Raw genomic sequence first — 27,502 nt, 5'->3', positions numbered from 1 at the left:
CCCATCCAGTACCTGGTTGACTGACCCAAAGCTGCCATCCTCCACCACAGCTCCTCATCCGAGAGAGGAGCCAGGACCCTCCTTCTCCAGCTCCAGCACCAAAATGGCCCTCTCTCCCTGGGTTTCTATAGTCAACAAAAATACCAGGTCAAGGCACAGAGGGAGCAGGTGACTGATGTGCCAGGTCCCTGCCCGGACTGGCCCAGCTGTCCCTACAGCAACCCCAAGCTATAGGAGCTGCGATGGCCTCTCAGCCCGCAGCCGCAAGGCCAGGGCACTTCTTGCTCTTAATCCCGTGGCTGCCACCATGCAAAGCCTTTCCACCTGTTTTTATGCATTTGGGGCAAATTGCTGGCAATTTTTCTCTCCTAATCCAACACCTGATGGTTTTTGTCTAGGGCTGGATGTCTGGATGAAATATAATGCTTTAGAGTCCCTAGGGCTTGGTAAGGCCCTTCTCACTTGCCCTCTCACACACGGGTACAGAGCTTCAGAGATTATTTAACTACCCCTAGGAATGGCAAAGGCTTATCTCATGGCAGCAGAACACCTACAATCTGAAAATGTTAATAGCAGAAATGCTTACTTTTCTTTTGTCTCCGGTATCAGCGATTCTGGTGTCCAGAAATGCATAAACCTACCTCAGAAATGCTATCTATACCAGGAAAATACCATGTTGAGAATTGTGTTTAAGTGTTTTTAAGCATACAATGTGCTTTTCTAAAAGAGATAATCCGTAAGTAAGAAGGATGTCTATACAATTTAAGAGTGTGTAGGAAACCCATACCCGATATCAGTTGAACAACCTGGTCTTCCAGTCCTGATAAAGATGTTTAGTACATATAAACTCCTCTTCTCACCCCCAAAAGCTCACACACGCAACTCCTGTCAAAGATTGTAACAGTTTATTCTAAATTTAAATTAATTGAAAATTTTGCAAATCCTTTCTCTTGAAGGGTGCCAGAGCAAAACTTAATGATCCAAAGACCCAACTTTCCATTAGGACCATACATTGTTACGAGCCTTTATTCAAAACCCTTGACAAAAGAGCATGCCTCCAATTTTTATTCATACTTGCACAGGGGTTTGAGAAGACCACTACATTCTCTTTATACCAGAGATCTACAGCAGAACTTCACTGATAAATCCCGAGGAAGCTTTTTTTCTGACATACGCAAACACCCAGGAAAATCAGAGTCAGTAACCTCAAGACAATAATTTATTGCAACTAAATAACTAAATAATTTATTGCAACTAAATAACCAGTGTCAATTCAAAGTCACTCTACATCTTTTACCATATGTACATAGTGGGGGATGGAAAAGAGCAGACTCAGCATTAGCATAAAGACCCATCTTGCATTTGTATGAGTATGCAAATTCCACAACATGTACTGGTACGCAGTTCAAGGTCTCCTCTATAACAGCTCAATTATTTTATACTGTGGTAGAAGCAGGTTCTGTTGATGAGAAGACAAGCATCCAAGCTTTTGGTACTGGCCCCTTCCCTGCATTTATCAAGAACACTCTCATGTTGTTGGGGTTTAACGAAGTCATGGGTTGTGCTTCCAATCCCTAGCTGTCCCTAATACTGACTGTCAATAAAGCTCATAGAGTAATAATAATAATAATAAAGAAGTAGATATAAATAAGAGACAGTACCTCTTCTTCTGCCTCAGTTGCAATGGTCTGAATCTTCAGCTATTAGAGAAAAGGAAAACCACTGTTGTTATTTGAACAGAAGCACTAGCCCAAGTCATTCTGGAAAAGCAAGCTCTAAGTATCTCCTTGGCAGTGGGGGGAACAGCACACCAAAGATCGCATACTATTTTAAGTGTAAAAAAGGTAAAAAATTTTATTTGACAAGTTAACAAGTAAGCATTTCATTAATCCATGAAAACACTTTATTACAAGTCAGTGTAGTTGAATTATAGCTACCCTACATGGAAGTTAATTCTGAGGTGAACAAACTGACCCAGTAGTGAGTACACAGTTTAGAACGTAAAATGCTATATTTATTTTATTTTTAAAAGGTATTTTGTGAAATTAAATATTTACTAGCTGTCAGACAACTTCAAAAACTTCTAACACAGTAAACTTCAGAACTGTTGTGCCCACATGATATCATCTTTTTTCAGTGTTGACTGAAGTTTCTGCACATTCTTTAGCAGTTGAAGAGAGCTTCTGCTTTTCTGCCCAGGGCAAGATTTAGACATACTTTTCCTTACAGTGACTGCAATCTCCTTTGCTTCCTTTTGGTCACCACACTTTAGTTTGACATGAGCTGCCCCTTGCTTCAATTTCTGAGTTCTTCTCTTTAATTTCTGCACCTAGGAAGAAAGATTACTAATTAGAATGTTACATACTCGGAAGATCTAAAGCTGTAGAGCTTACTGGACTTCTACCAAACTCCAAACTAAAGATGTCTAAGGGATATTTAAAAAAAAGTTAAAACCTACTACTCTTGCATACAGTTGTCTCGCTGTAACAGAAAGCACTACAGAAAACTGACCTCGCCCACACAGAAAGCATTGCAGAAAACTGACCTCATCCACACTCAATAGGTTGTTGAACCCCATCACTCCCTAAAGTAAAAATGCTTGCTTCAGAGAGATGGAATATCATCTGTTACCAATTTATATTTACAACAGTCTTTTTCCATTTCAGATTGTAATACCCTAACCAAAAAAAATCCCAACAAACCTATAAAATGTATACTGTTTATTATTGGTGACAGTATCTAAGCAGTTTACTTTGAAGCCTCATAACAAAATTGGAAAACAGAATAAATAGGGTTGATTGCTAAAGAATGTTTTTTTAAATGTCATATAGTAAGTCTTGACTTGCACTTCACATGGAAAGGTCACTCCCAAAGATAAAATTAGGCTGGAAGCATTCCATATGCCAATTTAGGCTTTAAGTCCATTTCTAAGAATAATTAACTTTAATTGCATTCTAGAACATATTATTAACTGCGAAACAGAGATTACTACAACATTTTCCGTGTGACAGGTTCTAAAAGCAGAAATATGTATCAGAAATATTAAGATTGGTCTATACAAAATACAAATAGAAATGTCTGTGTGCAAAAGCACCAGAAAAAATTATATAGGCCAAGGGTTACAGGAGTGGCCTGTATTGATAACCAGGGCATGACAGACAGTAATCAAACAGACAAACACAAAGAATGTGCTATTTACATCATGACCCTAAGGCGTGTGCTCTGATAAGGCTGTACCAGAGCACAGATGACTTGCCAGCAGATCTGCACCCTGATAACAGGCAAGGATGACAACAAGGTTGCACCACATTGTATGTGCTATTCCTCTTCTCATCATCCCAAAATGAAGGCAGACTGTAGCCATAAAGATATGCAAAAGGAAGAAACAAAGGTGCAGTTGTTGTCAATTGTCTAAGGTTCCTGGAGGATGAAGTCAGCAAGATTCTGAGGCAAGGAATAACACCATAATTGTTGGCTCCTCAAGAATGTAAGAGATTTATCCCAAAAACAGTTGATGCTGCCAAGAGAGGCAGTGAGGACTCAACAGTCCATGTCCTTTGTCCATATTGCTAACATGCAACTCTGACAATTCTACTTTGACGTAAGCACTTTTGTGCTTGCAATTACGCGGACAATAAAAGGTTTGAGTGAGTAAAATCTATCAAAGAATGAATGGGAATAAAATTGGTCAGATTTAAATTAACTATCACCTCCCCCTTTCATAAGGTCTCACACTGAGTTTTGTTTTGTTTCCTGTATAAGCAAAGTTCTTAGGTGAGTCTATTTATCCTGAAACATAGGATGAAGAACAGAAAACTATCAGACAGAACTATGGATTGCATTTTTTACCCTTATGTTCCAAAGCAAATTGCTACAAAAGGGTTAAGCTGTGCACCTACAGAAGAGTGATTTTATATGGGCATGTATGAAAAGCTGTTATCTACGGCTCTAAAACAAATACTGACAGAATGCGTACAGGTTAGGGGTTAAACAAAACTGAAAGGCTTGTCTGGCTATGACTTTGGGGAGAAGCCGTGGTCAACAGACTCCTTGGTTAATAAAAAGCTTCAATATTTCAGTAATATAAGACATTTAATCCAGTCTGTACAGGAATTATAGCTTCCTTCTCATCCCCCAGAGGAACAGGACACAAAGGAATGAAATCTCAACAGTTTGTCTTAACGCAGTGAGCAGAAGTGACAGACTGAGCAACCCAGCTCTGTATGGCAGAACTGCCACAGGGCAGGAAGTTTTCCCACTAGCTTACATACCTAGCTGCCAGCTGTAAGTACTTTTTATTGATCAGAAGAAAGAATTGGAGGTACAAGAACACCGAGCTAGCAGCCTAATTATAATCACCCATACTGGAACATCCTGGCTTAAGCATTCCGGTGACATTCTAGTTAATGACAACAGGAGGCAGAGTTGTGGCAGCCTTTCAACTAGAGTGTTACTAGCTAGAGAGTTTACATCTTATTCTTACAGTAGCCTGATGCTTTTTCAGCTTGGATATTTGTTCTCCTTTAATTTCCATTTGTTTTACAAGGCAATCCCGCTCCCGTTCTAGGTCTTCACGAACTTTGGAGTCTTGAGTCTCCTGTATCTGCTTCAGAAGTTCTTGATGCTCACTATTAAAGACAAGAACAGCACACTAAGTATTCATTATATAGTCTCCAGGATTTCTTCCAATACTTTCAGTGTATTGCAGGAGTTGCTAGCCGTTTTGTCCAGAGTACAGCAATTTAGCATTATTTACCCGCTCACACAATACGCATTAATCTGGAATACATTCACAGTAGAAAAGAAAAAGTTTTTCCAGTGGGTCTGATTTTCTCATTCCAAATTTGTAGCTGATGTGCATCTTATTCCTCTCCCTTGCCACAGTCATAACAACTACATGTGTAATAGTGTGCAAAATGCGAATTTGGAAAGTAAACAGCAGCTATGCAGTATGGTATTTTTACTTCCTGCCCAATTCAGTGCAGACTTTGAAAGCTTAGTGTAATACAGAAAAGCATTATTTAAACTAGTACATGTAAGTTATAGTTTTTCTGACAGATAATTCAAATTAAAATATTCTACTCAAAAAGATTTGCAGTGAGGTGTGCTGGTTAATTAAATTAACCAGCTTAATTAAAATAAATTGTGTAGATCTACTTGATACTAGATATTTGAACTAGTCAAAAACAGAGACCCTCTCTTAGATAAATAATCTCTTTACAAAGGTCACAGTTTCTTTTCTGACTTCTGAGTAACTGCTGCTCCTTGACAGTTTAATTGAAGCAACTGGTTGTTGCTATAAAAAAAAAAAAAACGCCTGTCCTTTAATTGCTATGAGTAAGCCAAAGCTTTTTGAAGAAGAGATTCGTTGCCAGGTTAAATTTTGCCACATCAAGGATTTCAAACCAGTGTCAACATCCTAACTGGTTTAACCAACACCCTAACTGGTTTAACCAACACATCCTCCTCTGTTCAAACCACAGCTCATCATGTCGACACGTCTACCATGACCAGCTACATAGCTTTGGCCCACAATTCTACACGCTTGCATTAATAGGAAGATGCCTAAGAACACAACAAGTGGTAATCCACATTTACTTGCATGGCTAGAAAGATACATACGCTCCAATCTAATGCGTTACCTTCTTCCACACCCTGCCCATTTTCTGGCAGGAGACTGTCCCTCTTTCACAACCCCCTTACAGGACTGGCAAGTTCTCCTGCTATCAACAGGGAAAAGGAATGAACCCCAGACTGTCTCAGCACAAAGACCCATCAGGTACGCACGTACAGAGAGAACACAGACAGAGTGAGGACAAAGTAGTAGGCTAGATGTTGTGACAGTACTATTCCTGCCACAGCTGTACTAACCTATTCTACCACGCAGACTGACTGCATGCTGCTGGCCTACTTAACATTAACGTGATCTTTGCAGCCTTCTCCAGGAAAACATTCTTGGTCTACTCTGTAGATCTCAGAATATGTTTAAAATTTCTAAAAAGCACAGGCCTGAAAGATTTTTCATTTGCTGCAGCTGTTACTTCAGTAGCAGCTCAGTTAAGTACAGGATGTGGAAGCAGAAAAACCCAGCTGAAGAGCATGTTGCTTGCTCACAAGATCAGTTAAACACCAGCATAGAAAGAATTTTTTTGAATGAGAAAAATCCTACCACTCAGGCCTGCTCAGGCTATTCTGTCAACATGTAGTCCTACACTTAAAACAGGCTAGGTTCGGCTATAGCACACCTGTAGCTTCACAGGGCTGAAGTCACTTTCACTCATAACACCAGGGATGAGTACTCACAAGCTCATTTGGCCCAGCTCATCTTGTATGGCCAACAGAAGGTCTGAAAGACTTCTGGTGGCAGTAGGTGATGTGGAACAAGAAGATACAGATTTTGAAAGTGCACTGTGTCCTGAAATCCCAGATGTAGCTCCTCCTTGGCTTCGTGATGAGGTACGTGGATTGCGATGCTTCATAATATGCAACACACTTTGTAGGTTTGCACTGACAGAATGGCTGGAACCGACAGACTTAAAGCAGAATTATTAAGTGGTTTACAGGAGCGATTAATAATTACAGTAAAGAGTTATTCTTTACTTACTTACTATTCTTATTCAAACTGTAGATGCCAATTTAGCAAGAACATTTGGTTTCACTCACCTTCCCAGCCACAAAAGGTAGTTCACCAGCCCTTACACGTAATTGTGAAAGGTGCATTTTCTTCATTGTAGGATTTCTCTGCCATAAGATAGACAGCAAAAGTAAGACAAGGAATTTCAATCTGCTGACCCAACAGCACAATCTTAAACTTTTTTCTTTTAGTACGTAAAATTCAAATAAACAAGCAGTGAAATGCATCATCTCAGTTTCCCTCTGGTTAAAAAAAAATAATTTCCCTCCTGTATGTGGAAGTAGTAGCACTTTCCAACAGCTGAGACAAGTAAATTTTATTCCAGATGCGTTTAGCAGATAGTTTGAAAAATAGGTTGACATTAAAGAAATTAACATTGCTTACTCAAGTTTGCAAAACCACAGTTGCAAAATTTTGACTGACCTGTAACATGTGTTGCAAAATGAATTCTCTTGATTTCAGCAATCCCCCCCAAACACACCATCTTAGGATGCCTAGTTAAAATTGCTTTGGAAATTAATTTTGCCACATAAACTGAAAGGCAGCTAAGACAGGACATGGGCGATGGCAGTAAGACTGTAACGGAGGTTATTGTCATGCCGGTAAGAGAAAGTTTTCCAGTGAGGTGCTACCAGCCCTAGCCCAGTTTTAATTGCCAAAGGAAAAGAAAAAAAGAGGTATTCAGCACTGTTCTTCACTTTGGAAATGGAGTAAAGTGCAGCAGACAAATCAAGTGCCTCTTACATAACCATTTTTCACAAATTCCTATCTCTGTGCGAGTCAGATGCTATCAGCAACAGTATGCTAATAAAAACCTTCATGTTACCTTCTTTTTTTTTTTATTCTTCCCGTTTTCCTTTTTAGGTTCATTTTGAGATGTTACTGAAGACATCAAAACTCTGTTTATCTCAAATCCTGTTTGAAGCTGTCGGAATAAGCAAAAAAGAAAACAACCATTTAATGTAATATTAGAAGTATGAAACCACATGGTCTAATTAATTCCCTCTTTCATGCATGGATGAGAACCAATTAAGGGCACTATTAACTGTCCTGCTTGCAAGGCATAAGCTACACTTAAAAACTGAACAGATTACTAGGATGGCAGGGTATCAGACAGATCTTGCAGCCCTGTCTTAGAAATCTTCATTTTCATATTCAGCTGCAGCAGCTGTATTTTTCACTGTGACAATCAGCAACTGAGACAAGCCAATCCTGCTGCATGCTGGGGATCTGATCATAAAATGCAAAGAATATGAACATTTGGATTTTACAATCTGGGGGCAGAGAGAACTGAGCCTGTCTGTGTAACATTGAGGTCAAACCTGCTGGACAATCCTCAGATTGCTCTGTGGTTCAAAGTTGATATAAAGGCCCATGATAAACAGGATAATAGCCATTCCCAATTAAACATAGGACAAGGACTTTTTTTTGGCACGTGTAACAGTTCCGGCTAAACAATGCTGGAGGTCCATCACAAAAGTGAGATTATTCTGGCTTTTCTGTCATCAAAAGGAAGTGAACCACCCCACGCCCTGTGTTTCCCAACCCAGATCCAAAAGACATAAATCGATCCTGCAGTGAACTAAGATGGTACTAATACTAGTTTAGGACTCATTTACTACATCTAAGTCCTTTCTTGAGCAAATGTTTATACTACTGCTAAAGTCAGACTATCTGCTCTGGGAAAGTCATTCTTACTATGTTTCTCAGAAGATAAAATCTCCATAGTAGGCCTCCTGCTCTGCAGCAGCAAGCAGTTTAAGCAAGAAACCCAAAAACCTGCAAGTTTTCAACTGTGTCATTCTGCTGGATTCTGGAGGTGGTCAGATACTTGAGTGACAACCTGCATGTTATTTCAAGCTTCCTGGACTGATGAAAGCCCATCATCCTCGGACGAGGTATAAAAACTGACAGCAGTGATTAATTAATTCAAGCTGTCAGCTTTCCTTATGGCTAGGTTCTTTCAATATTATTCTTCAGCTCTGCATCCCCCCACCCCGCCCCAAGGGAATGCTACCACAACTGCTCTCTTTCAAAATGGCTGCTACTTCTCAGTGAAGCGAGGTTTGGAATACCTGAAGCTACTTTACCCCTTTAACAAAAGGTTTCTTTGATTTTGCTCTCTTTGGCAAATATTCCTCTCTCAGATGGACGGTGGCCCAACAAACTGATTATGGCTTCAGAGAATAATGAATTGTTCAAGCTCTCACTTAATGAACAATGTAACAGTATCACTGATTAAAGGCTTTTCCAAGTATAGTCCAATGTATTAGATTTTGGCAGATCTTAACGAAAAGAGGAAAACAAACAGAATAACCAACCTTACTTGGGGTATAAGGTTTCTTGTATCACCACTTTCTAGTTACCGTAAGTTAAGGTTATCTGATTTAGTTGCAGATTCTCTAGAAATTCATTTTCTACTCAGATTACTTATAGCAGCTTTGAGGCTGATGAACTGTATCGTTAATACAAAACCAAGTAGACTCTTCCTTGATTGAGATATGCAACACACCTGGCAAGCTTTCTACTATGTAGTTTATAACTGGTCTATGTAGTATTCCAGGAGTTCTCCCTGGGTAATAAACATGTGGAGTTTAAATGTAATAAAAGAAAGGGTATTTTGGACAGAGAGAATAGCTTTCTTCAGTCATAAAAAATAAGATAAAATAAAACCTTTTCAGTCTACCTGAGCAGTTTTGTCTTGTATTAGCTTACGCTGATGCTCTTCTTTACAAAGCTTTTCTTCTAAGTGTTTGATCTTGTCCTGAATTTGAAGGCAAGAATGATTAGTCACACTTCAGTTTGCCATGCCAAATCAGAAGTCTGAAGTAGCTTGCAATTGTAATCTGGGATAAAACAGGACTGTAGGAATTTTTAAAGCCCAGACTGAAAAAAACTAATGCAAATGACGCCAAGGTGGCATTCAGGCAGGTATGCTTTATGATCTTAGCTTTAACAGAGGAAACTTTTGCAAAAATTAGTACTATTAACAGTATGCCATACAAATTATATCAAATGAATGACTTTCAGACTGTCATCCCATGCATGCTTACTTCTGCAATTCTCTGAGTAGCAGTAAGTTTAAGGCACTCTTTCTCTAGCATTTCAAGCTTTTCAAGTTTTGCATGCAGTTCCAACCGGTTCTGATCTTCCTCTTTCTGAAGCTGGGCCTGGAAAAAAGTAAGCAAGAATGGAGTTGGCAGCTGACTGAAATTGTTTCAGACAGCAAAAAAACAAACACACTACAGTAAAGGTGTTTAACTAGTTTAAATTTCATATTTTTTAAATTGCAAAGTGATGAAAAACACCAGGCAGGCAGACAAAGAAGACTTAAGTTTTCAGCAGCCTTTTTGTCTACCAAATGTGCAAGTATTAGCATGGTTTTGCTCATTAGGAGTTCCACCTAGGGAGTCTTTTCATACAATTCATTGAACGGTTGTCCTCAGCCAGTCAGACAGTAAATTGCTTCCGTTTGCTACCACCCTGACCAGAGCTAAGGAAAAATGATGGCCGTAAAAAAGTTCAGATCTTACACATTTCTATACTTTTTAACTATATCACTACTTCGTTAGTATGCTGAAGGGCTTCACCTGTTCTAAAAACATTTTCTTTTCCAGTTCCGCACTGGAAACCATTTTCCTCATGTAATCCAGCTGTTTCTCCAGCAGGGAGCAGCGGGATTGTGCTGCATTTAACTGCACACTTATATCTACAGAGAGAAACAAAGACATTCAGTACAGCAATGGGAATTACACATTTAGCCAGTCTGTCATCTCATTGAGGAATTCTCTGTCTTCAAAACATGCAAGAAAAGTTTTGTTAGTCTGAACAAGTTCATGTATTTCAAATATGTTTTATATATAAGACATGAGAATAAAAATGTTTTTCCAAAGCTAGTCCCTAATTTGAATTCCAAAGGTGTGAGCACTGCAGTTACTTTGATTTATATCAGCAGATATCTAATCAGAATCTGGTTTCTTCCCGTCTCCTCACTTTTCTCAAGTTACCAGTGTTACACACGTAAGCAGCTCCTTGCTTATTGTAGGAGTTAAACATACCACCTGAAATCTGCTTATTCTTTAAAATAGCTTTCTGGGTTATGCAATACGTGGTTAATATATGTAAAAAAAATCTCAATTTGATCCACAATTATCAAGCTCCTGCCCGTCCCCAATTCTGAAGCAAAAAAGAAAGGGGGGTGCATTAATTAGCAGTTTGTCAAAACAAACACTCCCTGGATTATGCAGTCTTGGAGTTGCTGTGGCTACACCTTATCACTCAAGAGAAATACCTTTCCTCTGTTGCATCAGTTCTTGATGTGCTGTGTCCTTTTTGTAGGATTCATGCTCCAAGGCCTTCTTATACTGAGCAGCTGCTATGGATAGGCTGCACAGATTATCTTCAGCCTGTGACTTCTCCAACTCTAGACGGCGGATCTTTTCTTGAAGAGTTTTCAGGGCTGCCATCACAGCTAGCAAACAATACAACAGTTACACCTTATGTAACAGTTCCTATTATTATCATTATTATTATTATTATTATTATTATTATTATTACAAACACTTCAAACAGCAAAATACTACCTGAATTTTCTTCCTAGGATCACTCCTAAAATGAATTATATTCCCCAGCAGTACACTAACACATGCAGAACATATCTGGGAGAAAATGGACATATTTACTGCATAACTGAGGTATAAAGCACAGGTCCTATGAGCAAAACTATTTTCACTCCAAATGGTAGCAAGCACAAAGAAATTGTAGCAAATTGTGTACAACAAACTCTGGGACTTCTGTTTACACAGAAGCAGGCAACACAGGTATCCAAGTTAGGTCACAAGTTTTGGTGTAATGCAACTGGTGTGGACAGATTAAAAAAAAAAAAATGGACTCAAGACAGGGGGGAAATCAGATACAAAGGGACATTTTAGTAGAGGATGCATTTAAAAAACTTTATTGTTTCAAAAGGTAATGATTCCATGTCTAGTTTCTTGTATTTGATGATTCTTTAAACCATAGAAACAAGCCTGCAAGATTTTGCTTTTAGCCTCAAGTCAGTATGTGTCAAAACTATGCCAAAAATAGTTGCAATTTCAGCTACAAGGAAAAGACTACTAGCTCTCCAAAAAATATACACACCTGTGGAAGTTTAAGACATGTTCTGTAACAAATCAAGCTTCTTTTCTGACATTTTATAAGCCTTGATAGTTTCCCTGTACCAATTCTCTCAGTAGAGGAATACCCAAAATACATTGCTAGCTCCATAACAACTCTCATCAGCTTATCATAGCTCCATTAGAATAAAACTAAAAAAAAAAAAAAAAGGCAAAAAGCAGATACCAGAGGGCAGAAAGATGAAGTGCAACCACTTCTTCCATCTTTCTATTGGCATGCCAAACATTTCTTTACTTAAACACTTACCTGCATAACATTAAACTGAACATTTTAATCCAAAAAGCCCACACTCTGTATGACAAAAGATTACTACAGAAGTCACAGGTTCTTCAAACGAAAGAACAATGATCACACACACACACAGAGGCTATGTCTGTGCAATATTACAAAGTTGTCCATGATAGTAAATCCAAGTATGGTATCCTTGTGATTCACTGAGCTCTCCAGATACGCTAAGCCACCGAGCATTTGTCCTGTGAGCTCCAGGGAGTAATAATCGATTAAGGTACAGGACAATCATAGTGGACCCATATTTCCTACAGACTAACTTTCACGCTGCTAACTTTCCTGAGAGACTGCGTTATTCAAAAGTTCTCCCAAGGAATCATACCATACAAAAAACTTTAGAAGTGATTTTAAGCTAGAGGGAGTTGAATAGCACTACACAAAGCCATTTTCAAGGCAGTGTACCATACTAATGATCTTTTTTTTCTGCATTTAAAGTCATGAACTGCTTCTGTTGAGTTTGAAGCATTCTCCTTTGCTTTTAGAGGAAGTCTGACAATTTTAAGTTAAACAATTTTCAAAGCCAAAGTTTATAAGGATGTTAGAAGACTTGCAGCAGTTTCCATTCCAGACGTATGACTTCAGGGAGACTACTCCCTCAGGACACATATACATCCTGTCTCAATGTCAGTCTGATAATTGCAGCAAGTCATTGAACTGAGTAAAACAGAATGGGGAGTTTGCTCAAGAGATTTCACATGGAACAATTAAAAAAAACACTTTAAGGACATATTTTGGCTTTACCTTGGTTATTGGGGATAGAAGGCCTGTCACCAACAGCTGCCCACTTCTTTGATTCTATATAAGCAAAGGCTGCAGGAAGCATCTTATCTGGTGGCTGAAGAAAGCTTCCTATGAAACTGTTCTTTGATTCAGAATCCATAGCCTGTAAAAAGAGAGCTATTTAATGTTATTAGCTCTTTAATGGACTATGTAACTTTTCAAAGTATGTCACTGGGCTGTCCCTGGCTCTGTTTATATCAAACCAGATCATGTGCACCAAAATAATAATTTAAAAAAAACCCACACACCCCCAGATGAAACCTGTATTTTGATGCAATTCCCAAACAATGCCTTACGTAACACTAAACGTAGCTCTCCTCGACCACCCAAAATTTTCTGAGATTTTTCATGGTGCTTTCTAATAACTTACGCTGATTTTTGTCCATTTAAAAGTCAAGGATTAACAATATTTTCTATTTTACAGACTTCAGTGTCTGCCTCTCAGTGCTCTCTGCAGAGCAAGCATTCCAAGTGTTACAGCCTGTTTTCATTTGCAGCCTCCTTAGTGCTCTAACGCCTATCTTTTTACATATGGCTTTATTACATAATAAAGATATAGATCTCCACATTCAGTGTTGAGATAACAGAAGGATATTTAACATGCAATATCCCCAGCATTCTCCCCATTATTAAGCGTATGTATTAAGTCCTGTTTCTCCACTCCCCTTCTGCCCCACACTTTCACATTCTTTATTTTATAAAGATAGAAGCGCTTTTGAAGACAGTCTACGCCTTGTCAAATAGTGATTTTCCTTGATACTCAAGACATGGACAGTGAAACTTGCAGAAAATGCTTTAGTCTAATACAACCTCTAGGAAGTTAAAGCAAGTTTTAAATCACACCACAGCTACCTAGCAACGTAGTACCAAGCATTTCACCTGATACAGTGTAAGAAATTATGAGTATATACAGCTTCAGCTGATAGAAAAACAGCTTATTTGAAGGTTCAATGATATAACAATTATAGTATCACTCGAGTTTACCATACAGGGCATGCAACTGGAACAGGCTTCCCACTTGGACAAGGCTATTTACAGACACTAGTTCCCAAGAAAGTCACCCAAAGGAGGTATCTAGTAACAGGAGGAGAAACCCAAACCAAGACTGGAATCTGCTGGCGAAGCACACCCCAGGAAAAGCCACTCATACCTGGTGGGCGGGGAAGAAAGTTTTCAATAACGGAAAAAGTTTCCAGGAACAGCTCTTCCAGCACTGTTTCAGAGGCCGTATAAAATAGAAAAATCATCATCCATCCACACCGCCTCTTCAAGATACACACTAAACCAAAGCTACATCTAAATACTTCCTTCCTCCTCCAAGTTGTCATCACGGAGACGTTGACATGAGCATCTCTTTGCCAGGGCTTGCCTGACTTGGGGCCTCCCAGACGCCGCTGCTTTTGTGTGCTAACACCCCTGCGGCAGATCCCACAGTTCATGGCAGCCCCCCGGCACCAGCATGGCCCCCCCAGCATCGGCACGGCCCCCCAGACCCACAAGAGGGGGGCTGCCCAGGCTACCCTTGCACCACAGGCCTTTTCCAGAGAGTTCCCCGTGGGGCCCCACTGCCATCCTGCCCGAGCCCAGGCCACAAACTCTTGGCACTGGGTTGGCAGCTGCGGGCAGCCGGGCATGCCGCCATCTCTGATGAGAGGTCCCACCTGGTGACCCGGCCACATTTATGGCCACACAAGCCATTTATGGGCCTCCACAGCTCCGTCCTGCAGGACCAGGAAACACTGTGCAGGGACACCCGACCGACTCTTATCAGCCAGCTGGGCCAGACAGGCGTATCGGCCATTCCCAACAGCGCAAGGGGCAGTGGCAGTGAAGGGCACGCAGCAGGGAGCAGCAGAAGTCTCAATATATGGATGAGAGAGTCCTGCGGCCATAGGCAGGGTCAAGGCCAAGACAGGAGAGGAGATGGGCCTGGCATGGCACAGTGCACCAGCACAGTATTCCACAACATAAGAAATAAGCAAGACTTACCAATTTTCCCATTGCTTCTCAACCTCTACATGTTGGTGATGAAAAGACTAACGAAGTCCATAAAAATACACATATGCGCATGCAAGAAGCTTCCTACTGCTGCTGTGAACAGGGGAAGGCAATTTGGGAAACTCCAGAGGAAGAAGGTGGGTTTTGCTCACGCCATCTAACCTTTTATCAGTCAGCATAAGCCGAGACTCGCTTTTCCGATGTCCTCTGGTGGAACATGGCTCCCTCACATATGCCTGCAGCTGCTACGCATCAATTAGTTTCCTTATTATTGTCACATAAACAAGTTCTGCCGTTTCCAAGGAGATGGATCTGTGGACAGTTGTAAGGAGGGCGGTGATCCGAAGCAAATAATGAATAAGAGAGGGAGGGAATAAAGCACCAGAAAACTTGTGCAGACCCACAATTTAGCCAGCACAGCAGAGGGTAACATGCACCCTGCGACTGGAGGGGGGAGCTCCCCAAGCTACTCCTAAGAGCACAGGCTCAGCGAGGGGTGTGAAGGAATACAACACCGCACGACCAAGACACCTGTGTTTGCAGAACCCCCGCTGTGGACATAGTTACAGACGCCTTGCTTTGCCACAGCTTCCTCAGACACGGAGGTTGTGTGAAGTAGGCTGAGGGAACAGTTGCTATAGCGCTTGGAGCCTCTGCCACTGTAACTACTCCAGTAGAGGTGCTCTGGTGTAGACAAGTCCTTTAATATCTTAGCAGGTAGACAGAGTTTATAATAACCATCCTGCACAGGAGTAATCTCTACAACACTGCAGGCCTCAGGCAAGGACATGGGCCAGGAAAAGGACCAAGTCACTCTATACCAGCAAGACATCACCAAACATCCTGACCACTTTCAGCCCACTAGGACAAGAAACCTATCAGGAAATAATTAAGTAGCTTGACATATGTTTGGACATCAACTGTCCTACCATCAACTTTTTCCCCCACTATAAAACCACCACAGACAGGTTTGCTTTTTAAAACAGGTTACACGTCCCACAACCATTGCAAGCTTAACCTATTGCTCTTTAATTCCACTCTACCCTGGATGCTGGTACATAGCCCTAGAGAGGTGTTTTAAAGTAGATACTGCATCCCGAATGGCAATGTTTGTACTAATGTAACTCCACAAGGCTTAGGGGGATTTAGCACTTGAACAACACTTGTTAAAGCAGTCAAAACACCGTTGTTTAGACAAGCCCTTGGTTGAGGAAATTAGTGCACTCATTCAACTTTGGGGAACAGCAAAGGGAGAAGTATGCATATTAAACAGAGGTTGACAAAATACCCCGGTTACAGGCAGAGGGGAGGAAGAAGGAAGAAATACCCCACTCCCACCCCAGCAGCCTGCACCGCTGCGGGGAGTGGGGTGAAGCACTTGCGTTGTGCAGGTCACATCTGGAGTCACCACCAGCCCTTTGGGTTCTTCACCAGAACTGACCCAGCCTGCGTTGGTGGACGCAGTGGCGATGATCAGATGCCCAGTGTTATTTTACACAGAAAAACACAAAGAAGCTGGTTCATACATACCCTGCATCAAGTATGGGGCAATTTAGTGCTGCCTGTGGGCCTGCTGTTAACCGTTAGCCTGGCCCAGCCACCTATGTTGTCTCCAGGCCTGAACCAGGAGGCTCCTGGAGTGCAGTGCCACACGGTTTGTGCATGGTACATGGTGCCAGGCATAGCAAATCAGCTCTGTGACAGCACTGCACTAATGCAATTCCACTGCCTACCTCCTACCTGGCTGCAGCCTGCGTGCTCACCCCTTGGGTGTGAGGATGAGCAGAGCTGGTCCCTTCAGCAGGACCGCTTCTGCCTGTTGGCTCACCATCACACGCGGGCTGGGGGTGAGCTGGCACAAAGGCTGCTGGGGAGCAACCCCATCCTCAGGTCCGTACCTGTATATGTGACTTTCATGCCTCAGAGGAGAGCAAGCAACTGGAGTGTGGTACCTTAAGACAAACAGAGAATTTCCCATTTCATCATGGTCGTGTAAGTACCAATGTGATTTACCTTTACCTATTTATATTTATTTTTTCTGAATATGGCCAGCATTGAGTGCCAGAGTACTGGATTGGGCTGCTGTTAAAAATCAATTGAAATTTTAATTACTGCTGCCAAGCACAAGTAAGTATGCCAATAGTAGGGAGGTACTGAATACCACTGAAATCCTAAATGTTACAGAAAGACCATTTATGACTTCCTCATCCTCCTCCATCCTGTTCTTCCCCTCCATTGCTAGACACATAATTAAAAAAGTTTCAAAAAAATTTCTTTTAAAGGTAAAAGTCCAAAAATGTTTTGCCACATATACAATTATGTCCCATAATGTAAAGCAGCATGTGGAGCTTTTTCCACATGTGAACTATAGCAGATTCAGGGAATAATGCTGGCTTAACAGCTTCCCAAAAATATACACTAAGGGAATAACGTGATAATGTAAGCGATGCTTCCACTAAGTTCTCCAATGTTTGTTATCTTACAGAGATCCTGGTTCATTCAAATCGCTGTGAGGGCAACCTTTTAGAACCAAAGAAAGAGGTGCTGTCAAAACACCTTCAAAGAGGAAAAAAAAAAACAGATCAAGGCATTTTTCAGAATGAAATACAGAGATATCTATCTTCTGACCTGACCTACTGGGCATGCATGATTTAAAGATTTTTTTCATAACTGAAAACAAAGTCTCAGATGAATCAAGGAATGATTCACTGTTTATCTGACATAGTATAAGAGAAATTTTAAAGAACTGCCCCAGCACAGGGCATACCAAGAAACTCCCAGAATGTTGGCTGCTGCCTTGTCCTTTTGAGCCAAGCCTTGCTGGCAAAAGATTATGTGAGAGGCCATTTTCGTGACACAATCCAAGCTGGCCTATTTTTTTCCCCTTTCACTTTCCTTCGAGAACCAGGGAAAAGCTTGGTCAGCTGTACCAGCTGTGCTGCAACGCTCTTTCAGACTTATTCCTGACAGACAAAGAACAGCCCCTCCACTGACGAAAAGAAATAAATAATGTGGTAGGCAAACTGCATTGTTGTTTTGGGAACACCCAGTCTCTAGCATCCTGACACAACCGCTTTAATCAGCCTGAAACATATGACCTTGCTCAGGACATATCTAACTGGTACTCATGTGCCTTCTTTAATCTAAGTGGGTTAGAAATGAAATGATGACAGCTGCAAAACTAATAGGAAGTGAAACCTCACTGAATCAATAAGGCATTTCAACGTGTTTTTAAGTTCTGTTGAGTCCCACTTTAAATAAGTTTAGAACAAATGACTAAAATTCGTTAGAGCAATTAAGGAACTTGGGAGTTTTTTGAAAAACTGACACAGGCAAATCCATGGGAGTTTGTTGTACAAACTGCGAGATACAAACTGACAGTCTCCGAACTGCATATATAAAGGTTAAGTGTCCGGTTTCTTCTTTGATACTACTGTGGCAAAACCTATTCATTCCTGAATTTCAAGTCTTATGCAGAACTTTCATACAATCTTTTTTTTTCACTCTTGGAAGAAAAGGAAAAGAAATTATATTCTGTGTTTTCTCATGACACTGTATGTACTGTGAAGTATGATAAAACCTGGCATTTTAATGAAAAAAAACCCCTCCTAAGCATTTTATTTCATTATGTCAGACCTTCTAAGCATTCATACTGGTATTTCTCTAGTTCCTGTTTGCTAGAGGTAAAAGATAGAGAACAAAAAAGAGGAAGAAAGAAAATGGAATTAGTTCCTTGCTCTTCTTACTTTGGTCTTGTTTTTCTCCCACTCCCTCTTCTAGCATAAAAAGTTAGGGTTTTTTACAAAGTAAAAAGAGCCATTTTTCCCACACAAGAAGAACTATCAAGTTTTTTCCCTTCATACTCAGGAACCAGTTCCAACAGATGCTGTCTGCTCTTAGTACACTGACTGATGTGGACATGGAAGGTTCTCTCCTCAGTACTCTCCAAAAAGTTACTTTTTCTCCCCACTGTTATTTTCTGCTGATGATGCCATCACACTGTCTTCCATATGTGGCTTGCTTAGCTTGGTCACTTCTCTTCACCCTCAAAAATCTGCTTTTGCTCATTAGATTGGAAACAGCTCTCACAGCTTTCTAGAGAGCGAAGCAGAGTACATGTGCCCCGACAGATGGGAAGACAGGAGGAAATTACTGGCTCTGGCTATTGACCCTTGATTAAAAAGAGGAAGACTTTGCTGTTGTGGAAAGGGAAGGTTTCCAAGGGCAGCTGTCTCCAGTATAAAAGACTGTGTATCTGTGCACAGGCAGAATAATTAGAGATTAGAAGGGCAAATGCAAAAAGGAAAAGACATATTAGGGTAAGGTGGGGTAAATGTAAAAGTGGGTTGAAATGACAATCATAGTGAAGAAATATGAGGTAGGGGATAGTTACTGCAGGTACTGACTCATTCACAGTAAACACTTTTACTGCGTGATAATTTTCACCTTTTATGTCTCAAATATTTAATGGGATTGTTGAAAGATGGTTCAGAACATTGCAACTTGCCCTCTAGGCAGATGAAACACACAGATTGTGTCTCCACCATTGCCTTGGAATTTATTTTCAAAGTAAAATTCTGTTTTTACCAATACTTTCTCAGGGGAAGTGTCAGTCTCTTCATCCAACATCCTTTAACCTAGCATGGAGATGGAGTAGGAGGTAGATTTTTAGCCAGATAACTAGAAGACCATGACATGGACGAGCAGAGAAACACAAAGAGCGTCATTGTTCATAGGATTTGTCTCCTTTTACCTACTACCACCCCTACATTTTTTTTCATAGATTCCTGCGCTACTGATAACTAGGCACCTGTCAGGGAACAAGAACTCCATTCTGCATTTGTACATCAGGCAACCTAAGAAAAAGAACGAGGAAAAAACAAATACTACCAAGGAAAAGATAAGTTTCACTCCTGGCAAGAAATGATTCTCAAAGTCATCTTTTGTCAGCAACGCTTGTCTTTAAAGATGCAGAAAAACTGCAAGCAGATTTGAGTCAGAGCAACTCCTCATCTTAGTTTGGAGACCTATTTTGTTGAAGAATAATTTTAAATAATATCATCTGTTTACATGACTCAGAATATTCATAGCAACTCCAACTCCGCATCCTGAACAGGCACAATATCCTAAGTATTAATGCCAAATAGTTTGTATATCATACGGTATAATGAATACTCAAAAATGCAAAAATGGTCTATCACTACTTCTGGCCTGAGTTGTCTGGGAAAAATTACAACATTCAAAGTCATGCAACAGAATACTTGTTTCATACAATCTGTATATTTAAACTTGCGTGACTTCAGAGATGCAGGAAAAATCTGAGCAAGATGCTACAAAATCCTGCACGATGTCGCATATATAAAACTAACTTCAGTTGTTGACTATAGATTATTTAAGAGACATTTCTCCCCTATTAACTAGATACACGGTTTCTGACTGCAAGGTAATTTAGTGGATCTCTAGGGACTTGACTTAAATTCTTGCTATTCTGTGTGACCTTAATAAATCACAGAGGGATGGGACTGATAAGGGACTGATGTTGCAGGATACAATGAGCCTTCCAGCCTCAGGGCTGAATCCCGACTTTGGTAATGATAGGCGTACATTCCCTGCATGTAAAAGAAGTGCAGGTATACAGCCAAAACAAGCAGCATGCTCAGTGAGGAGCTAACAAAAGCTGTGTGTGGGGAAACTCTATGAACATAGATGTGTGTGAAGTCCCACCCTGGTGCTTGGCACCTTTGTGCTCTTGGGACTCAGAATTTGGAGTCCTCTTCTGGTGGTGAGTGCCAAAATCTGTTCTTTAAAACAATGAATAAAGAGTCCCTGTAGCTTCTCTGGTCTGTGACTTCATTTCATGTGGCTGCTGGCCACAGCGTTTTTCTTTGTGTTATTACTGGAAAACACCAAAGTCTGTGTTAACAGACAGCCTCCCAAAGGTGTTTAAAAGGCCTATTGGGCTGTCAGCAGATAAAAAAATTCCCAATATGCAGTGTTCATTTTCTTTTAAAGTGTAGCTGGAGGAAATAGTGTCCATCTTCTCTATGCTGTTACCCAGTGGTTAGAGCATTGGCCGGGAAGTGGGACTTCCAGGGGAGCATTCATGCTGCATCCCTGACCACCATGCTAAACTGGGAGGAGGAAGAGCAGGAAGGAAACAGGGAGTCACCACCTTTTCTTTTGAAGTTATGACCCTGTTCAGACAAGCTTGTAAGAGTAGGACAAGGAGAAGGCAGCTGAAGCAAAAGACAGAGTAAAATAAGGATGTGTCTCTCTCATCTAGTTTAATTGTTGCAAGAGAGTCCTGGGTTTTATTTACACATTTTTGTAGTAAATAGTACCTGGATAAAAACCAGCACTGGCTTGGGAATAGCTACCAGCAGCCAGGAGTAAGTGCCTACAGCTCCCTGTGTCTCCTTCCTTCTAGTTCACACCAGTGCCACACATTTGCCATCCTTTCCAACAGGGACACAACTTCAACAGGTGAGGTGATTAATGCCTCCCTTCCATTTTGCAGTCCTTCTGAGCACCTGGGACACTCTCCTGGGAGTTACAAGATGTTGATGCAAATCCCTTTGAGCTAAAAGCCGATTCTCTTGTCACTGAAGGTGAGCACTGAAGCCAGCTGTGGCTATAACAGAAGAACCTGATTTGTTGGGCTCAGACAGGTTGCTCTTAGCTGGACCTCTCTTGGAGCTGTTCTACCTACTTCCTAGACCACAAGTGGGCACAAAGGGGAGAGAGGTGCCAAGATGCCCAGCTTGGGACAATTCTGGACATTTCTATCCAGCAAGAGACTAACAAAGTTCAGGTGGCTGCTCAGTGGAGTTTTTCAGATCTGAATTTTTAGTTTACCAATGCTCTTTTCCAGGGTCTAGCCCTTAGTCTTTCAGGCTACATTTATACAGTTAAATGGAGTATAGTCAGGGAGTTGGGAAAGTACAGCAGGACTTTAAGTGGCCTGTAGTTCTGGTATGTCATAGCCCAGCTCTTCTCAAAGCAACCCATGCTTCAGCGTAAAACTATTCCATAGCCTTTCTGCCATAAAGATATGGTCCCCTAAGAAGAAGCCGGTGGCTAACTTACCCATCCTTGCTGCATTTGTGACCTCTAAGGAGGCAGGGTGGCAGAGTTTGGTGCAAACGTACAAGGCAACACACAGTAGGCCAGAACACATGGTAGATGTACAAACATGCACTCAAGTAAAACAAGGCCACATTTTCTCCTACATCTTACGCTGTAGCTTGCTCAATCATTGAGGCCAGTCTGTTGGGATGATACATGAGTCTGGGCTTGACACTAAGCTCGGGCCTCAGTTCAAAGACAGTAGAGGAGTAGCCTCTGGCTTTCTGGTGTCTCTCTGCAAAACAGGAGTCACAGAGCTTTGCTTCCTCAGAGGGCTGCTGTGAAGAAAAATGCATTAAATACTGTGGAGTGCCCAGATATTGCGGCAACATGCCAAAACCCAGATCTAAAAGGGTAGGGTGAACTTTTAGAAGAGAGCAATCCCATCCTAGGTATTTACTAGTTGGAATGAAATAAGCCTCAACAAAACCAGGTGTAAATAAAAGCAGCTGAAGGAATCTAATTTAAAAAGCAGTTCCTTCTAAGTTGCATGAGTTTTACTGTGTTGTTATTAGTTCTCCAGAAATCAACTGAGCGAGCTCTGTAGTAAAGTGCTCTTTTGTGACATACAGAAACTGGAAAACACTTTTAAAAGTAAATATAGTATAATTTAGATCTTATATCTTATAAAGGACATGAACACAACTACTTTATATTGTATTTTCAAAAAATATTTCTGCATTTGGGTATCACTTGCATATGGCTACAGAAGTTCTTATCTGGTTAAAAGAGGGAAGTTGATAAATCATCAAGGAAGGAAATACTGAGGTTTAAAACAGCCACAAATTTGTTTTTCTTCAGCTTATCATTTTAAAAACTCAAACGCTGTAATTCTGGATGAGTTGCCAGATTGTTTCCTTCATAATTCTGCCTTTCTCTTATCCATTCTTTAGGGATCAAAACCAAGCATATTAACTTCAGTCAGTGAACACGCAAATCACACAAACACATTCCCCTAACTTCAGGCTCTGATTAATTCCGCTGGTAGCCTTTGACCTTGATTTCCACAATGTCTTGCAGTACATACAAAAGCTTGACCTGGTATCGGAAAACTGCAGAGATTTGGTTTGGAAAAAATAAAGCCACCTTCATCTCCATTACCAAAGTGCTACATTAAAATCTATAAAACAAAGGGCTGAAAATCTGAAGTTTAGGCCTTGGAGCCAGTTTCACAATCTGTTTCCTGTAGCCAGAGTTCATTTGCAGCCAGTGGAAAAAACAACTTCTAAAAGATAAAAGGCAGTGCTGTAACTTTCAATCAATCTTAGCATTCGGTGTGGGAATATAGCCGTACTAAAGTCTAACACCAACGCTTAGTTCTGATTCTGCTTCACTTTATTGATCTCAGATGTATGTAGCCATTGTCAGAGACACCCAAGCGCAAACTTATCATGGGAAAAATGAGATCTATCCAACTTCTGAAGATCAAAATTTAGATAGAAATAAAGCAAGCATACGTGACATGCCTATTCACAGGAAAACTGGGAGACCATAACGAGTGACGACAGAACGGGACGGGAAGCTGAAGTGGTAGCTAATGTAAAACAAAACAAAACAAACAAAAAAAAGAAAACATAAAAAGCACTGGCAGAATTTTCTTTGAACCCATAAGTTATGATGGGTGGAGGCCTTGAGTACTTAGAGAAGTCAAGACTCACATTTATTACAGGTAGTGATGATTTCAGTAGATATATTGTTCACAAGGGTGCCAAAGGCCTAGAGGAAGCAGCTGCATGAAGCAGTCCAGGCCTGTCCATGCTGCCAAACAATGGTTCGCAGACTCCTTGTAGAAAGGATTTTATGGGAAAAAGAGATTGGTCTTCTTTGAAAGGTACAGGTAATGATAGAATGACACTTATTTTGCAAGCTTTGGAGAAACCATGCCAGAAAACAAAAGGAATTCCAGATAAAGAAACCAGATTCTTTACAAATAAAAGAGCTGTTGATGGCTGGTGTTGGTGAGCCAGCCCAAGCTCTGCTCCTAGACTCAGAAGCGGTTTCGGCGTCTTTCTGTGGTATGTGAGTAGCTTGTTCTGCATTTAACTTCAGTTTTGAGGTCTGAATTTTAGAGTGGGAAATGTGTGTGTGAGAAATGTAAAATAGTTATGCAAGACCCTATAGGCCCAATGTCCTGTTTCTAATTTACTTGTAAGCGTTCTTTTGCCTTTCAGTATACTCAAAAAGTAGTTTTATGATTGCTTTAATGTGACAGCTGTAAATGGGTGATTCTTTGTCTATATGTTTCCTTCTCCTCTTCTCTGCCAAGAGGTGAATCGGATCAAGGAAGTGACTTGGCTGAAATTAACTTTATTAAAAAAAATGCCTTTTTTTCCTGCAAAAAGGAAGGAAGGAGACTGTATGGCCAGGGAAACAGCAATACCAGCCCATCTGGTGGCAGCCTGCACTTAATCCCAGAATGGTTGAAGTTGGAAGGGACCTCTGGAGGTCATCTGGTCCAACCCCCCTGCTCAAGCAGGGCCACCTACAGACAGTTGCCCAGGACTGTACCCAGATGGCTTTTGAGTATCTCCAAGGATGGAGACTCCACGACCTCTCTGGGCAACCTGTGCCAGAGCTTGGTCACTCTCACAGTAAAAAAGTGTTTTCTGATGTTCAGAGGGAACCTCCTGTGTTTCAGTTTGTGCCCATTGCCTCTGGTCCTGTCACTGGGCACCACTGAGAAGAGCCTGGCTCTGTCCTCCTTGCACCCTCCCTTCAGGTATTTATATACTTGGATAAGATCCCCGCAAACCTTCTCTTCTCCAGGCTCATCAGTCCCAGTATAATTTGGATTAAAAAACCTTGGATTAATTTGGATTAAAAGGCTGCGGAACTGTTGTCCAATTTTAATACTGCAGGGATTTTCCCCCCCTTTTCATTTTCAGGTGTTGAAGGCTCTGTATTTCGCTTGCACAGTCTGTTTTTTCTTTCTGCTGATGTGTTTACTTAGGCTACATCAAAGGCTTCTGTTGAAGCGTACATCTGACAAGCCTTTGCAGTTGCTTAGAACACGTGTGTGTTTAATTTTTTGCCAATGCAAATTTCTGAAGCAAACCCACTACCGGGATTGCTTTATTCCTTGGCTGTTGCCAGCCATCTGCTTTTGACAACCTGTTGCGGTGGAAAGCAAAAAAAAACAATATTAAGGCAAAAACCTGTGCGGAAACGGCAGCGAACGCTCTCTCTTACCCTTCCTCGGCAGCCTCCCGCGGCGGGGCCCGGGGGCCCGCGGGCGCTGCCGGCGGCAGCCCAGCCTTCAGGCGCAGACACCCACAGGAGCGCCCGGGAGCGCCCTGCAGCGCCGGGAGGTGGCCGTGCCGCGCGCTGCCTGCCGGGACACGTAGTTCCGTTCGGCGGGCGCGGGGCCGCCCTTCGGCCGGACTACACGTTCCAACACCCCCTCCTGGCGCTGCCGCTCGCCGCCCCGATTGGGCCTCCGGCTGCGAGCGCTGAAGGGCGATTGGCTGGTGGGCGCGTCCGTCATGCGGGCTACCCGTGTTGGGCGGGGCTAGTTCCTGCTCTTCCCTGCTGCCCCCCTCCCCCGGGTGAGGAGTTCGTTGGGGGTCTGCGGTGGCCGGGTCCCGGCGGGGAGGGCTGAGGGGGCCGTTCCGCGCCGCAGCGGAGAGGCAGGGCCGGGCCGTCCCCTTCCCTCCATGCCTGGGGCGGGGAGGAGGAGCCGCCGGCGCCGCGGGGTGGTGGCCGCCCCGCTCCCCGCCGGGAGAGGCGAAGCCCCAGCGGCGCTGCTCGCTCGGCAGCCCCGGCGGCGGTGGGCGGCGGTTGGCGGGGTTGCCCGCCGGGGCTGAGGGAGCTCCCGCCCGCCCTGCCCCCCATGCGGTGCAGGCAGCGGTCTCTCCGCTCGCCGCCGCGTTTTTCGTCTTTGTGGGCGGGTTGGCGGCTGTCGGGAGCCCGGCATGGGGCGGCCGCGTCGGGGCTGCTGAGGCGGCGGTGGGGAAGCAGCCGGACGGCCCCATGGAGGAGCGGGAAGGCGAGGTGCGCTGGGACGGGCTGTGCAGCCGCGACGCTGCCACCCGCGCCGCCGCCTTGGACACCATCGGGCAAGCCGTGCTCCGCCGTAGCGAGACCATCGCTCCCGTGGCGGCAGTGCCGCCGCGCCGGGCCGCCGACGGGCTCCTGGTTCCCGCCGCCCGTGACGGGCTGAGCGAGGTGCTGGCCCGCCTGCTCATGCTCTCCAAGCGCTGCCCCTTCCCCGACGTGAGGGAGAAGAGCGAGGCGATCCTCAGCGAGGTGCAGGTAAGCACGGCAGACCCCAGCTCCGCCGTGGGACGGGGCCGGGAGAGCCCCGTCCCACACAGGACACCTTCGACTTTCAGCTGTGCGACGGGGTGGGCGTCTGACCCCGGGCCGGTCAGATTTATTCGTGCAGTAATACTTGCTAAATGCATCCCGCTCTTCGCGAAGAAACATTTCGGAAAGTGTTATTAAAAGACGGGGGAAAAAAGCGTCCAGTTTTTGAGTGCGATCGGGGGAGAGGATTTAGCGATGAATGGCTGGAAAGTAGCTGATCGTTGCTGGGGCATCCCGGAGGAAGTGCTAAAATGACACCTTTAATGCTCTAGTTTTGGTCTGTGTGACCAGTGCTGTGATACTACCAGTTGGCTTTAATACAAAAGCAGGAAAGATTTGGCTATAAACATTGGAGGTTGCCAATTAAAAATATAAGTCGGTATGGGAAATTTTTGAGCTTTTAATAGCCGTATGAGGTTCAAGACTTAAAGCAGAGCCTGTCAAAATTCTCTTTTTGTTGTCTATTGGTAAGTAGTTTCTCCACTGGAATCGGTAAGATGCAAACTTTTTTTATAGCTCATAGGCGGTCTAGCTAATAGAGGATTACGTTTACTGACCTTTTATGCTAACAAAAATAAATGTTACTTTGTACTCTTCCACTGTTACAGTCTAATTATAGTTACTTGCATTGCAATTCTCTTGCTCACCTAAAGTTTTTGCACAGGTCCTGAAATTCTGATGCAGGGCTTGTATCAACGGGTCCAGCAGCACTGCTAAAAATACTGCTTGCTGCAGAGTAGGAAAAGGAAATTCAGGTGTTTCTTTTAACCACAAGTGAATACGGAGAGCCGTGCTTGGAGTTAGCTGCCTGATTCCCACTATTGTGCTTTTTCTCCCTGAACATTAACAGGTTTAATACAGGGGAATCTAGGGGAAATAATAATAATAATATATGTGTAAACATTATATATATTATAATATATACAATACACACATATGTTATATATAAAACGTTATATATTATATATATAAAAATACAAACAAACAAACCTTGAATATTAAGTTGAAAACTTAATCTGGCACCTTTGCATCAGCATCTTCCCTGTTAAAGATTCAAATGAGAAGTGGGCCCATTACGAATGAGAATGATGAGTCACTGGAACAGACTGCTAAGGGAAGACTTGCTTTTATCAGGCACAAGTTATCAGAGCCTATTCAAAGGCCAAACAGGTGGTGATCTCTCACCTAAGTCTTGGA

General features: G+C 42.3%; 2 protein-coding genes across 6 annotated transcripts in view; one reads left to right on the top strand and one right to left on the bottom strand.

The window, feature by feature from the left end:
* Positions 1–1,843: 1,843 nt before the first annotated feature.
* CEP57L1 (centrosomal protein 57 like 1) lies at positions 1,844–25,340 on the bottom strand. 5 transcript variants are annotated; one of them, XM_072855630.1, is made up of 12 exons: positions 25,190–25,327; positions 15,038–15,187; positions 12,839–12,980; positions 10,926–11,105; positions 10,225–10,343; positions 9,688–9,804; positions 9,321–9,398; positions 7,461–7,559; positions 6,664–6,741; positions 6,304–6,533; positions 4,484–4,628; positions 1,845–2,329 (listed from the first exon to the last, which is right to left on the bottom strand). In XM_072855630.1, the coding sequence occupies exons 3-12, from the start codon at positions 12,975–12,977 to the stop codon at positions 2,099–2,101; spliced, it is 1,416 nt and encodes a 471-aa protein (XP_072711731.1). In that variant the 5' UTR covers positions 12,978–12,980; positions 15,038–15,187; positions 25,190–25,327; the 3' UTR covers positions 1,845–2,098. The 5 variants fall into 5 exon arrangements, with proteins under 5 accessions (XP_072711733.1, XP_072711731.1, XP_072711732.1 ...); XM_072855632.1 differs by lacking the exon at positions 15,038–15,187 and having other exon boundaries at positions 1,844–2,329; positions 6,304–6,473; positions 25,190–25,340; XM_072855631.1 differs by lacking the exon at positions 15,038–15,187 and having other exon boundaries at positions 12,839–12,994; positions 25,190–25,330.
* Positions 25,341–25,515: 175 nt separating this feature from the next.
* SESN1 (sestrin 1) overlaps positions 25,516–27,502 on the top strand; it is an 86,662-nt gene continuing 84,675 nt past the window's right edge. The window contains exon 1 of the mRNA XM_072855627.1: positions 25,516–26,251. Within this exon, the coding sequence (XP_072711728.1) occupies positions 25,970–26,251 (282 nt within the window). The 5' untranslated portion in view covers positions 25,516–25,969. The remainder of the gene's footprint in view (positions 26,252–27,502) is intronic.

This window comes from Ciconia boyciana, chromosome 3 (assembly GCF_034638445.1).
Source record: "Ciconia boyciana chromosome 3, ASM3463844v1, whole genome shotgun sequence".
NCBI classification, from domain to species: domain Eukaryota; kingdom Metazoa; phylum Chordata; class Aves; order Ciconiiformes; family Ciconiidae; genus Ciconia; species Ciconia boyciana.
Note: the sequence above shows the minus strand (reverse complement) of the source record. Positions and strands in the feature narration are given on the sequence as shown.

Coding starts and splice junctions, on each gene's coding strand:
- CEP57L1 (XM_072855634.1), bottom strand. CDS start 12,977: ATGGATTCTGAATCAAAGAACAGTTTCATAGGAAGCTTTCTTCAGCCA. Junction 9,805..10,224: donor AGAAAATGTTTTTAGAACAG/GTGAAGCCCTTC, acceptor ACTTTTTTCCAG/GCCCAGCTTCAGAAAGAGGA. Junction 4,629..6,303: donor GAGCTGGGCCAAATGAGCTT/GTGAGTACTCAT, acceptor TGTCTTTAATAG/TGAGCATCAAGAACTTCTGA.